The 14,717-nt window shown below is 40.1% G+C and overlaps 1 protein-coding gene across 1 annotated transcript in view; it reads right to left on the reverse strand.

Moving 5' to 3' along the window:
• Positions 1-14,717, reverse strand: part of LOC106086889 (neural cell adhesion molecule 1) — a 679,760-nt gene that overhangs the window by 130,757 nt on the left and 534,286 nt on the right. The window contains exon 3 of the mRNA XM_059361833.1: positions 11,075-11,209. Within this exon, the coding sequence (XP_059217816.1) occupies positions 11,075-11,209 (135 nt within the window). The remainder of the gene's footprint in view (positions 1-11,074; positions 11,210-14,717) is intronic.

Genomic DNA, 14,717 nt, shown 5'->3' on the forward strand with positions numbered 1-14,717 from the left:
TTGCTGTAGCTATCCATTTGTTTCCGTTTCCTGCACCCGTGTTTTATTATATTTCTAATAGTTTTCTATAAATAACGTGATGCACATATTTATTATATGCATGTGAGTTTTACTCACATACATATATGAATGTATTACAACATACAATACACACACATATGCTCACGTTCAATGTTTTTTAGTTATTTGTTTTTTTTTTTTTTTATTATAAAAAAAGAAAATGGAAAAATGAACTTCATATGCAACATGTGAGTGCATTGCATTGACCAACTATGGACCCAGTTATGGATAAGAGTAGTGTTGCCATATTTAAAAAAGAAAAAAACAACACTTTTTTAAGAAGTATCTTTAAAGTATCAATGAAAATAAAACAAGTAAACTATGACTATAAAACAAGTAAAACTATGGACCCAGTTATGGCTAAGGGCAGTGTTGCCATATTTAAAAAAGAAAAAAAAAACTTTTTTAAGAAGAATCTTTAAAGTATCAATGAAAATAAAATAAGTAAAAAGGGATTAAATTGTGCTCGACAAATACCCACCACCTCAGATATTTTTAAGAGCTATAAGAAACTTAAAAATAAAGCATAAAATTCAGAATCTTTATTTGAATTGATAATAAGGTCTATATAATTTAAAGTTTGAAGATAATATCATGCAAATGGTCCATCCGTCTAATGGACCAATTGTGGCATACACTTTCCAACATTTCGGTCGGTATCTCACGAATAAATGCTTCAATGTTGTCTTTCAATGCGTCAATTGAAGGGGGCTTCTCTGTTTAGACATGAGCTTTAACATAGCCCCACAAAAAAAAAAAAAAAAAAAAAACAGTCTAATGGCGTTAAATCGCACGATCTAGGCGGCCAAATGACCGGTCCCGAATGTGAAGTAAAATATTCACCGCACTCGCCTCGCAATAAGTCCATTGTTACGCGTGCTGTGCGGCATGTGACACTATTTTGTCGTAACGGTACGATTCGCATCATCTCTGAAGAAGTACGGTCCAATGATGCCACCAGCCCATAAACCGCACCAAACTGCGACTTTTTCTAGATGCATTGGTAGCTCTTGCAATGCTTCTGACAAATCTTCACTCCAAAATCGACTATTCCGCTTACTTATGTACCCATTGAGCCAAAAATGAGCTTTGTCGATGAACAAAATTTTTCGATGAAATGGTAGATCTTCGGCCAATTTTCCAAGAGCCCAGAAATTCTGCGTTTTTGTAGGTCGTTTTTCTTCAATTTTATCACCAGCTGTATTTTGAAAGGCCTTACACCTCAATCCTTCGGCAAAATTTTTCACGTTGTTGAGTAACAGAGGCCCAATTGCTGCGCACGGCAACGAATCGATAATTGATGGTCACCATTAACAGCCGATACAACTGCGATATATTTTCTTCAGTTCGCACTTTTCGTAAGCGTGTTGGTGGTTTAATGTCCAACAATGAAAATTTGGTGCTAAATTTGGTCACAGTAGCCCGAATAGCCGCTTCAGTGGGTCGATTAAACTGACCATAAAATGGAAGAAGAGCGCGATGAACTTTCTTAACAGAGAACCCATTTTGATAATAAAATTCAATAATTTGCAAGCGTTGTTCGTTTGTAAGATTATTCATGATTAAATTATATGGTTGCCCAAAAAGTAATTGCGGATTTTTTAAAAGAAAGTAAATGCATTTTTAATAAAACTTAGAATGAACTTTAATCAAATATACTTTTTTACACTTTTTTTCTAAAGCAAGCTAAAAGTAACAGCTGATAACTGACAGAAGAAAGAAAGCAATTACAGAGTCACAAGCTGTGAAAAAAATTTTCAACGCCGACTATATGAAAAATCCGCAATTACTTTTTGGGCAACCAATAGACCAAACTGAAGATGTTTGACTGTGAAACAAACCGCGAAACGTGCGCTGTTTAAACCAGTGTTGCCAAAAAGATCATAGCTAAAAAATCACCCTTAATGTTAATCAGTTTTCGCCGAAACCCAGCTAAATCGAAATATGGTCCGATCTTTATTTTACTCGGCAAGAACGTCGAGATATCTAATAAAACTTATTGTTGTTTTTGTGACAATTTGTTGTGGTCTATTTTTCGTCTGCTTGATTCTGTTGAGTATCCAGATCCAGAAAGTCTGCGACTAGACGGGGTGCGTCCAGAGGGAGTCGAGTGGGTCTGGCTGGGCAGTTAAGCAGGTGATGCGTGTCGTGTGGTCCCTGGGCCCTGCACATCGGCATCAAGCCTTGACCTGTAGGAGTTGAGGGCTGCATTTTCCGGAGCGTAATTGAGCCAGAACTACTCTGATTCGCCGAGAGAGGTCAATTTCTTCAGGTGCAATGAGAGGCGGTCATTCTTCAAGGACCACATTCACCATCTGCTAACGTGACTGAATGATTGTTGTCTTAAATCGCTTGATATGCCGCTTGATTTATAGTTTCTCTCTTGTAGCGCTGAACCTCACGTTCTAGATTAAGTAGATCTACCTAAAAGCTTCTGGCCGGTGGATACCTATCCTCAAGATTATGATTTGGATGGCCTCTGCGATAATAGCCCAGAAGATATTGCTTAGACAGCATGTAGTTATGTCTTCGCACTGTTAGGATCTTTGTCTCCTGTTGGAGGTGGTCCACATAAGAATTGGGGAGGCAAACCATTGCAGTTTGAATAGTGGCATTCCGACAAATCTCAATATACCACTGCGTGTCACAGATATGACGAGACCATACTGGCGCTGCATAACTTACCACAGATCGGCCAATTGCTTTGTACGTGGTCCAGAAGGTTTCTTTGTCAGCACCCCAAGTGCTGACTGCAAGTGACTTGAGGACCTTTTCTCCACTTCTGACTTTATTGGAGGCCACTGTAGGGCAGAGGTTAGCATGTTTGCCTATGACGCTGAGCTCCTGGATTCGAATCCTGGCGGGACCATCAGAAAAAATTGCCGGCGGTGGTTTTCCCCTTCCAATGTTAACAACATTTGTGAGGTACTGTGCCATGTAAAACTTCTCTCCAAAGAGATGTCGCACTGCGGCACGCCATTTGGATTCGGCTATAAAAAGGAGGCCCCTTATCATTAACTGAATCGGGCTGCACTCATTGATATACGAGAAGTTTGCCCCTGTTCCTTAGTGGAATGTTCATGTGCAAAATTTGCATTTTTTTGAGGAAAATTTGTAAGAGCTGTCTGTAACTTGGTGGTCGGAATTTTTACTCCGTCGATCATAAATTTCAGCTTCCTATGTAGTAAATAAATAGTGTAGCTGAAGATTTGGTGGCAGGTATCTTCAGATTTCTTGCAGCGAAATAAAAGGCAAGTTCGTCGAGGTAGACGTTTAACTTACCGCTGATGTCATCACTGGCTAAGGGTCTAATGCCATGATCGTACAATCATCCGCATATGATACAATCTCCATGAAGCCCAAATTAGGTGGAATGGAGGATAGGTAGAGATTAAACAGTGCCGGAGATATCACCCCTTGACATTTCCATGGGGAACTCCCTGTTTCACTCTATGGTGCTTCGAATTCTTATCCCTTAATTCCACTATAACTGGCGACTACACAGATAATTCGCGACCCAGCGTTGTAGTCCTGGCTAGAAGGACGTAATGGCGATGTTCTCAAATAGTTTGGCATGGCTGACCGTGTCGAATGACTTCGATGGGTTGAGTACCACGAGGACCGTCCTATCACATGGCCTGGGCTGATTGAAACCACTGCAAATGTGTGCGGTGATGGCATGCAAAGCAGTTGTTGTGCTATGCAGTCTTCGAAATTCATGCTGATGCCCTGCGAATGGAAATTCTTCTACGAGGTTTGGGAGGAGTAATGCCTCAACCGTCTTGGCTACTGGAGAGAGAAGGGGCATTGGTCTGTATGACTCGGGTCCTTTCCAGGCTTCAGTAGCGGGCTTCACTCTGCCCATTTTCTAGACATCGAGAACAATAACAGTGTTGAAAGATTGGTTAAGGACACTAGTAAGGTACTCAAATCCAGGTAGATTCAGATTTTTCAGCATAAGTGTGGAGATTTCATCGGGGCCCAACGCCTTGGAGGAATTGGTGCCTCGGATGACATTTGTAACTTCGCATATGGCAAATTGTGATGGCTTTTCATCGGCTTGGAAACCACTGATACGACGAAGGGCTCTTTTCCTACCCCAGTCACTCTTAAGATGCAGAATAAATTCACGGTTGAACAACCTGGCCCAGCTCTTCGGATCAGTCATAGTTACGTCGCCAAAAGTAACAGAGGTCCTGTGATCTCGTTAACCGGGGTTCGAGAGTGCCTTAACAGTAGACCACAACTTGCCTAAACCGGTACCTACATTACATTGCTCCAAGTGTTCCAGCCAGAAACTAGGGTTATTTTTGGTGACTACCCTGTTTATTTCAGGACTCAGATAGCTGATTCTGGGGTTAGTGGGTCCTGTGCCACGAATTCCATTACGCTCGTTTGCGAGTACCACAGCCTGCGCCAGGAAATTGGGCCCTACTTGGTGTATTCGACCGGTTGGTATAAAGCGAGCGGCTGCTGCGTTAATGATGTCTCGGAATTTCGTCTCGGGAACTAGCACATTGGAGGGGAGTGTCAGTTCACTAAAGCGGCTAATGGTGTACTCTCTGAAGCCAGACCAATCGGCCTTCTTCTGATTGATAAACATCCGGCGCTTAGAGGTTAAGAAGTCGGGTGGTCGGTCGATGGTGAGAATTATGGGAAGGTGTTCAGATCCCAAAAATGACGGCTTGCCAGGATACGTCACTCAGAAGATCAGGGGATGCAATGGAAATGTCTGGTGAGCTAAGCCATCTCCTCATTATCCCAGTGGGGGTGTCCCCATCCACCGTGCAAAACGTGGAGCTTGCGATGTGCTCTGGCAAAGCTTTGCCCCGCTGGTCGTAACCAGGGGGAGAATGCCATGAAACGTGATGTGCATTAAAGTTGCCTAGAACCAGACGATAACGGCCATATAGTAGCCCACTTATATCGATTTAAGGTCTTGCCCCGCTTGTTGTTACCTAAGGGAGTATACCATGAAACTTGATGCGCATTAAAGTCTCCTAGAACCAGACGGTATACAGGCCATACAGTACCCCACTTATGTCGATTTAAGGTCTTAGGCCTATAAATGCCACATTTTTTATCTGAGCTCGAATTTGATCGATTTAAGGTCTTAGGCCTATAAAAGCCACATTTTTTATCTGAGCTCGAATTTGTGGCAGTAAATTGTGTTAGGCCACTCGACATTCTTTGTCATTATGGCGCAGATCGGTCCAGATATGGATATAGCTGCCTTATAGAACGATCTCTCGATTTAAGGTCTTGGGCCCATAAAGGGCGCATTTATTGTCCGATTTCGCTGAAATTTGAGACAGTAAGTTATGTTAGTCCCATCGATATGCTTCTTAAAGACAGCTCAGATCGATCCAGATTTGGATATAGCTGCCATATACACCGATCTCAAGATTTAAGGTCTTGGCCCCTTAAAAGGCGCATTTATTATGCGATTTCGCTAAAATTTTACACAGTGACTTATGATAGGCTTTTCGACATCCGTGTCCTATATGGTTCAGATTGGACCATATTTGGATGTAGCTGCTTTAGGTGAATAAATAATGCATTTTTTACCGGATAATGACGAAAGTTGGTCTCATATATTTCCGAGGTGGTGAGCATCCAAAGTTCGGCCCGGCCGAACTTAATGTTTTTTTTACTTGTTCATATTTGGGAGGGAGCGGGAGTATTATTTTTTTTAGCAGGTCTTCCTTGCTTTTTCTTCTTATTCTAGGGTGCCACAATGGGCGGAACTGTCCTCAGGCCCATCCAGAAAAGTGAGGCACCTTTCTGGGTGGGCTAACCATTTAACCTTAACCTAAACCTTGCTGAAATTTTGCACGTAGTGTTCTGTTCTGACTTTCATTATCCGTGCTATATATTGGGTTGCCCAAAAAGTAATTGCGGATTTTTTAAAAGAAAGTAAATGCATTTTTAATAAAGCTTAGAATGAACTTTAATCAAATATACTTTGTTTACACTTTTTTTCTAAAGCAAGCTAAAAGTAAAAGCTGATAACTGACAGAAGAAATAATGCAATTACAGAGTCACAAAAATTTGTCAACGCCGACTATATGAAAAATCCGCAATTACTTTTTGGGTAACCCAATATGATGCAAATCGGTCTATAACCTTATGTTGCTCCCATATAAATTGATCTCGGGACAAGACCTCCTGAGAAGTTTAAATTTTTGCCCGATTTAACAAAAGTTTGGTATGTAAAGTACAACTATTCCCTTCAACTTAGTTCATTTTGTGTAAACTTTTGGCAGAATCCAAGGTGGTGAGTTGCCTCCTTGGATTCTGTCTCATCCGAACTAAGCACGTTTTAAATGGTTTTCTCTCTGGCCACACTGTTTGATTAGAATAACCCTCAATTGTGATTGGTACAAGGGAGAGCAGTCATGTGTGCATGCATATGCTCCCTGGTAGTATTTAACAACGGTGACAGGTGAACAAAACCATTGTTCAGTGTGGCGTATAATGTGCATGTACTTGTATAAAATTTCATGTTCCATCATCATCATCATCATCATTATTTGCCTTTATTATAATAGCTGGCCAGGTCACCTACTCAGTGAGTGTTCTTTGAACCATGGCATGTTGGATTACTTCACGCTGTTTGAGTTAATTTTCAATAAACTATAGAACATGGAGCGATGTACAATATAAACATGGTATTTTAGTTATTAAACATCATAGGGGGGTACTTTAAAGCTTAAGATGTTAAATTGCAATATTTTGATTTTTTTATTCATTTATAAACTTTTTTTTAAAAAGAAATGATCAAAATTTAAAATTGTGTAAGACTTTATCGTTGAGCTTAAACTTTAATCGGACTGCAATGATATAAGAGAAGTATTCCCTGTTCCTAAATGAAATGTTCATGGGAAATTTTGTAAGATTTTAGCTGGGTCGCTAAGAGATCATAAAATTAAGTTTGTTGAACCTCCCTAAACATCATTGCTATCCACCAAACGTTAATTGCCGAACAATTAATCGTTTGATTGTTGTACAAACTCATCCGAGACTTATCAAAGTTTCGTAATCTATAACTGAGGAGACAGGATTAATTGGTACTTACTTACTCTAATTGGCTATGACAGAATATTTGTTCCATTAGCCGAACGTAGAATAAAGCTCCAAGCGCCTCGATCTTGTGCGCTTATTCTAAAATCTCTGACACCAATTTTCGAGTTTTCACCCACAACTTGATCTTTCAATCGGGCTTTTGGTCCTCCCGGTTTGCGATTACCACCGTGTTTGCCTTCAAAAAACTTCTTTGCTGGAGCTTCTTCATCCATTCTGACAACATGACCTAGCCAACGCAGCCGTTGTATTTGGATGCGTGTAACTATGCTATCGTTGTCATTCAGCACATACAGCTCGTGCTTCATACGTGGCCTATATTCTCCATTAACGCAAACTGGTCCATATATTTTACGAAGAATCTTTCTCTCAAATACTCCAAGAACAGCTTCATCTGCTTTCACAGGTACCCATGCTTCAGAACAGCACGGGTAGTATCAGTGTCTTGTATAGTGTAAACTTCGTCTGTTGAGAGGTGGCCTTGTTTCTAAACTGCTTACTTAGTCAAAGTAGCATCTGTTTGCCAGTATTATTCTTCGCTTTATCTCAAAACTGGTGTCATTCGTTTCGGTTACGTCGGTGCCGAGGTAAATAAAGTTACTAACTGTCTCAAAGTTGTGGTTCCCAACTTTCTCCATTTTCTTTATCTGCTCGGTTGTGCAAGGATTTTTGGGAGGTGATACCATCCATTTCGTCTTATCTCCATTTACTGCCAGACCCATTTTCACTGACTATCTTTCGATTCTTTCAAAGGCTTCAGTTACTACTTCCTGTTACCGACCTATGATAACGATGTCCTCGGCATAGGTGAGTCTATTCACTATTCACATCTGCATCTCGTATAATCTTCTCCAGCAGGATATTAAAGAGATCACACGATTGGCTGCCTCCTTGTCTCGTTTGATATTAAATGGTTCGATTCTTTCCTATTCTTACTGAGGAACGCATATCAGCAAGTGTCATCCTGCAAAGTCTTATTAATTTTGAAGGGATACCAAACTAAGACATGGCTTGAAATACCTTTGAACGTAAAGAAGTATCGAAGGCGGCTTTCTAGCCAACAAGGAGACGGTGAGTGTTGATTTGTCCTTCTCGGGAAGGAATATCTGGTCTAGGATGGATTTACCTGGTCTAAAGCCGCATTGGTAGGGCCCAATTATTTCATTGACTTTTGGTTTTAATCTTTCACACAGTACGTTCTGTTGTTTCTCTGTAGTTGGCACATTCTGTCTTGTCTCCTTTCTTGTGTACGGGACATAGTATGCTGAGGTTCCAATCATCGGCTATGCGTTTTTCTAGCCAGATTGCGGAGATAAGCTGATGCATACGCCTTATCAGTGCGTCGCCTTCGGTCTTAAATAGTTCAGCGGGTAACCCGTCGGCACCTGCTGCCTCGTTATTCTTTAGTCGGGTCACTGCTACTTGGACCTCATTCTGACTAGGAGGTAAACATTTAATACCATCATCATTGATTGGTTCTGCGGTATCCTCTTCGTCTTCAACGTCGGACAAAAGCAGTTGGGTAAAATGTTCTCTCCATATCCTCAGCATGTTATCTGCGTCACTTTCCAGATTTCCTTCTTTGTCTCTGCAGGAGGATGTGTCTGCACCAAACCCATCGGTTTGATGTTTAATTCTTTGGTAGAATTTCCGGACTTCATTCCAACTCCTGTACATCTCAATTCGCTCACACTCACGTCTTTCCATTTCCTTTTTCTTTCTGCGGAATAGACGTTTCTCCTCTCTCCTTTTCTCCCGATACCTCTCCTTCATCTGGCGTGTTGCTACTGATTGCAGGGTTGCTCTATATGCCGCATTCTTGGCTTCAGTAGCATCTCGACACTCTTGGTCGTACCATGGGTTTCTTGGGGAAGGCTTATGGTATTCAATTACGGATTTCGCGGTATTCCATGGAGTGGGCAATAGTTTGCCACTGTGCCATTATATCATCGGAACAAGGAGTGCTTTCATCAAGCAGTAGGGTCAGTCGAGTGGAGTATGCCGCTGCCATTTGTTGTATTTGCAGCTTTTCAATGTCCAGCTTCCGTGCAGTGTCAGATCGTACTTTTCTCGCCGTGTTCAAACGGGTGAGAACCATTGCTGCACCAAGATAATGATACGAATCTATATTCGCTCCACTGAACGATCGTACATCTAACACGCTGGATGAATGTCTTCCATCTATCACAACGTGACCAATTTGGTTTCTCGTGTTTTGATCGGGTGACAGCCATGTGGCTTTGTGAATATTTTTATGTTGAAATCTGGTGCTACTTACTACCATATTTTTTGTCGCGGCGAAATCTATCATCCTCAACCCATTACTGGACGTTATCTTGTGGAGTCTAAACTTTCCGACTGTTGGACCAAAAATGTTTTGGATTAATAGGTATGACCTTCTTATCCCATTACCTCTTTGCTCTCGATTACCTTATTCGATTTTGATAAAATTTCATATACTCATTATTTGGAGCATTTATTTGTTTCGTATTTTGTTTTTCAATAAAACTTCTTAATAAAAAGTAGTCGTCCCGCAATTTCACTGACATATCAATGTCGAGTGTCTCGGAGTAGATCCCCTATCCCGTCTCTGACTCTGTTTTGGAGGAATCTTTGATGGTCAATGTTTCATCCCCTTCAAACACAGCATACGCCTCCCGCTTCTCTCTTTCCTTTAAGTTAATCCCAAAGTTACCAGCCCGAATTGGTCACCTGAGACCCTCAGACGACCCACCGCATGAACCGGTGGCCGTACCTGTTCTCCTTAGGGAGGCCTAGTTCCCTAACACTGCAGGCATTTATTTTTGCTTCAGAGGTCAACGCCGCTCGGGCAACCTGTACCTTGTCGAACATCCTTCGTACGAAGTACTAAAAAACCTTAGGGTTAAATCGGCCAAAATACTGCTATAAACATCCAGTATGCTTGCTTAAAGTTTCACTGCACCTTTAGATTAATCTCTGCCCACAAGAAAAAATTTGACAGTGTGTGGCATTGGCATTGGTTATTTCACAGAGTTCTACTTAAACGAAATTTTAAAATTTAAATGTTCAATATTGTCTTAAAAATTTTTAAATTCAATTTTTTTATTTAGTTTCTTCTTCCAATATCCTTGGGTTTTTATAAAGTTCAAAGCCAAAGGTGATATTAAATTTGTCTGGTATGCTTTTCTAAAGCCTACCAGCTGAATAACACCACTTGAGTCTAGGCAGCGAATATCTCTAATTAACAGGTCAAGAATAATAATTTATGACCTGTTTTCAAAAACAAAGCCCTCTTCGCCATTGTCTTGTATAAAAATGTAGCACTGTTTTTTTTTGTGTTCTAAAAATTAAGGTTGCAATTTAACATTTTCAACACAAATGGCTAAAAGTGTTAAAAGTGTTATAAGCAATGTCAATATTTTCGATGACAACAAAAATCTAAATTTCCATTATATATTCAGTTTTCTGAGGCTAAAAACAAAACAAAACAAAATTTGGAAAAATGCAAATTGTTTTTTATTTGCCAACGAAATTCAGCTGCCTAATGCCATGACAACATTTCGCTCGTTCAAAAATGATTCTCACAGAATTCGTGTGTATTTAAACCTTTGTTAAATGCCAAAACACCCACACACACACACACACACTGACAGAAATAATGAATTAAAAGCCATAATATTATTGTGGTACGCTTGTGGTGTTGCTTTGTATGATGGCTGCTGGCTGAATGAGCCATCGAGCCACAATATTGAAAACATTTGCATTTTCATGAAGTATTGTTCGAAATGAAATAATTCCATTTAGTTGTTGTTTATTGATGATGACTCTCGCCGGGAACAGCCTTAGGGGAATATTTCCATGCCATTGCAAAAACAACAACGAAAACATAATAGCAATGGCCATGACCAAAGTATTTATTGTGTGAGCTTATTTGGCATGTGGTACTTACCTAAATTTTCCACTTGACAAGGTAGTACGAGTGTATCCCCAACCACAGAACGATATGTATGTCCTCGGGATAGAAAACGTGGCTGGTTGCCTGTAACAGATTGTGGTGAATTGCTCAGCGGTCGACTATTGGTGGCTGTAAAATGCGAAATAAATAGAAATTGTTTAGTCTATCGGTGTTTATAGTAACATTGTATAAATGGATTTTGAAAAACAACATTTAGTGCAAGGGGGCGTATGAGCTTTGTTGATTTGAATGTAGGGGAGATGTAATGCGTATACGCACCGGTGGACTATTTATATTTGGAATAGCCAATAGGACATGATATAAGTATGAGTATGAAGGGAATTGAAGTTTTGGAAATTTAAGATTAAATCAATTGCATTGCATAACCATTTTTATACCCACAACCGAAAAATGGGGGTATATTCATTTTGTCATTCCGTTTGCAACACATCGAAATATCCTTCGACATTCTTCTTCAATTTGGCCCAGACTGATTCTCAGATTTTGGGTCTTAGGGCAATAAAAGCCTCATTTATTATCCGATTTTACTGAAATTTGGGACAGTGAATTGTCTTAGGCTTCGATATCATTCTTCAATTTGGCCCTGATCAGTTCAGATTTGAATATAACTGCCATGTAGACCGATCTCTCGATTTAAGATTTTTGGCCCTAAAAAAGTGCACTTATTGTCCGATGTCGCCGAAATTTGGAACAGTGAGTTAAGTTGTGCCCCATGACTGCAATATGGCACAGATCGGTCCAGAGTTGGATATAGCTGCCATATAGACCGATCTCTCGGTTATAGATTTTGGGGCCATAAAAGGTGCATTTATTATCCGATTTTGCTGAAATTTGAGACAGTGAGTTGTGTTAGGCTCTTCGACGTCCCTCTTCAAATTGGCCCAGTCCAGATTTGAACATAGCTTCCATATAGACCGATTTCTCGGTTTTGAGTTTTGGGTCCTTAAAAGGCGCATTTATTGTCCGATTTCGCCGACATTTCGACATTTTTCTGCAACTTGGCCCAAATCGGTCCAAATTTCGATGTAGCTGCCATGTAGACCAATATCTTGATTAAAAGTCGCATTTATAATCCGATGTCACTGAAATTTGACACAGTGACTTATTTGAGGCTTTTCGACATCCATGAACAAGAACATAAGCCCATGGTCTTGGAAACTGTATGCCCATGTGTAAGTGCGCCCATCGCTGCTTTAAAGTGTGTATATTCTTGATTGTCGTAAGACTCGAAGACGATTAGACGATGTCCGCGTGTCTGTCTGTTCGTCTGTCTATAGTAATCCCGTAAAAGCCTTCAAACCTATTTAGAAATGAGTACAATATAAACTGATCTGCAAATTTAGGATCTTTAACTCATAAAAGCCGCATTAATTTCCCGATTTCGAAATTATTGCGGCTTTTATGAGTTAAAGATCCCAAATGGGCAGATAGGTTTATATTGTACTTATTTCTAAATAGGTTTGAAGGCTTTTACGTGATTACTATAGACACGACCAGACATACACGCGGACAGACATACACGCGGAAAGATAGAAAGATTGTATTATGCCTCCCGACATTCAAAAAATGGTTCAGATAGGTCCATATTATGACATAGCTGTCATATAGACAATAAAACTGGCCTTAGGATTATAACAAGTAAAAACGTGCTAAGTTCGGCCGGGCCGAATTTTATACACCCTCCACCATGGATCGCATTTGTCGAGTGATTTTCCCGGTGTCTCTTTTTTATGCAAGCAAAGGAAAGGAAAGGATAAAAGAAAATAATTGCTATGCCATTGGAGCTATATCAAGTAAGGGTCCGATTCAGACCATAACGCAATGAATGTTGGAGACCACAGTAGAAGCCATTGTGTAAAATTTCAGCCAAATCAAATAAGAAATTCGGGGCTTAAAAAGTAAAATAAGGAGATCGTTTTATAGGGGAGCTGTATTAGGTTATATACCGATTTAGACGATATTTGACACGTAAATTGAGGGTCATAGGAGAAGCCGTTGTACAAAATTTCACCCAAATTAGATAAAAATTGCACCCTACAGACGAACAAGAAGTCAAGTTCCCAGATCGGTTTATATGTCAGTTATATGAGGTTATGGACCGATTTGAACCATAGTTGTTGAAAGTTATAATGAAACGCGTCGTGCAAAATTTTAGCGAAATCGGATAGAAGTTGCGCCCTCTAAAGGCTCAAGAAATTAAGACCCCAGATGGATTTATATGACAGCTATAAGTCGTAACAAAACACCTCATGCAAAATTTCAGCCAAATCGGATAAGAATTACGTCCTCTAGTGGCTCAAGAAGTCAAGGTTCAAGATCGGTTTATATGACAGCTATATCAGGTTATAGACCGATTTGAACTATGCTTGGCAAAGTTGTTGGAGGTTATGGCGAAACGCGCCGTGCAAAATTTCGGATAAAAAGTGTGCCTTCTAGGGGCTCTAGAAGTCTATACCCCAGATTGGTTTACATGACAGCTATATCAAAACATGGACCGATATGGCCCATTTGCAATGCCAACTGACCTACACTAATATAAAGTATTCATGCAAAATTTCAGGCGCCTATCTTTACTTTTTCGAAAAATAGCGTGCTTTCGACAGACGGTCAGGTGGACGGACATGGGAAGTTCGACTTAAAAAGTTATGATGATCAAGAATATTACGAGGTGTTACAGATGGTTTCGAATTTAGTATACCTCTAACCCACGGTGGAAGGTATAAAAATAAAGATATTGAGCTGAAACTTTGCAAGCTTTTTTTTACCAATTGTCAGGTTAAGTTCGAAGGTGGGCTTATCAGACTATATCTTGACATAGCCGCCTTATAAACCGATGTTCCGAATAGAGGTCTTAAATCCATAGAAGCCGAATTTATTATTCTACTTTATTGAAATTTGACACAGTGAAATATTTCAAGACCCTCGATATTGGCATCGAATATGGTCCAAGTCAGACAATTTTTCGATATACCCCTAATGTAGACCGATCTTCCAATTTATGATCTATGACTCATATGAGCCCGAATTATTATCCTATCGTGAGTTGTATTGGAAACTTCGACATCCGTTTTGAGTATGGTGCAAATCGAACAATATCTTGATATAACCCCTATATAGACCGATCTCCCGATATAAGGCCCAAGGCCCATATAAAACGCATTTATTACTAGATTTTGCTAAAATTGGCACAGTGGGTTGTATAAGGAACCTTGACATCCACATCAAATATGGTCCAGATCGGACAATATTTTGCTATATAGCATCCATATGCAGCCATCTCCCGATGTATGGCCCAGAGTTCGAAATCGCATTTATTACTCGATTTCGCTAAACTTTGTCACAGTAAGTTGTCTTTGACACCGACAAATGTAACAAATGTGGTCCATATTGGACAATGTCTTGATATAGCTCGCTTATAGATCGATCTACAGATTTAAGGTCTAAGTCCCCTAGAAGTCGTATTTACTACGCGACTTGGCTAAAATTTGGCACTGTGCACTCTGTTAGATCTTTCATTGTCCGTATGGAGTATGGTTTAGAGCAAACTATATGAGGGTATACCTGCCATATATACCTAACTAACGGTTTATGGTCTCTCGTCCATTACTTGGGTTTT

Source organism: Stomoxys calcitrans, chromosome 2, assembly GCF_963082655.1.
Source record: "Stomoxys calcitrans chromosome 2, idStoCalc2.1, whole genome shotgun sequence".
NCBI lineage: Eukaryota > Metazoa > Arthropoda > Insecta > Diptera > Muscidae > Stomoxys > Stomoxys calcitrans.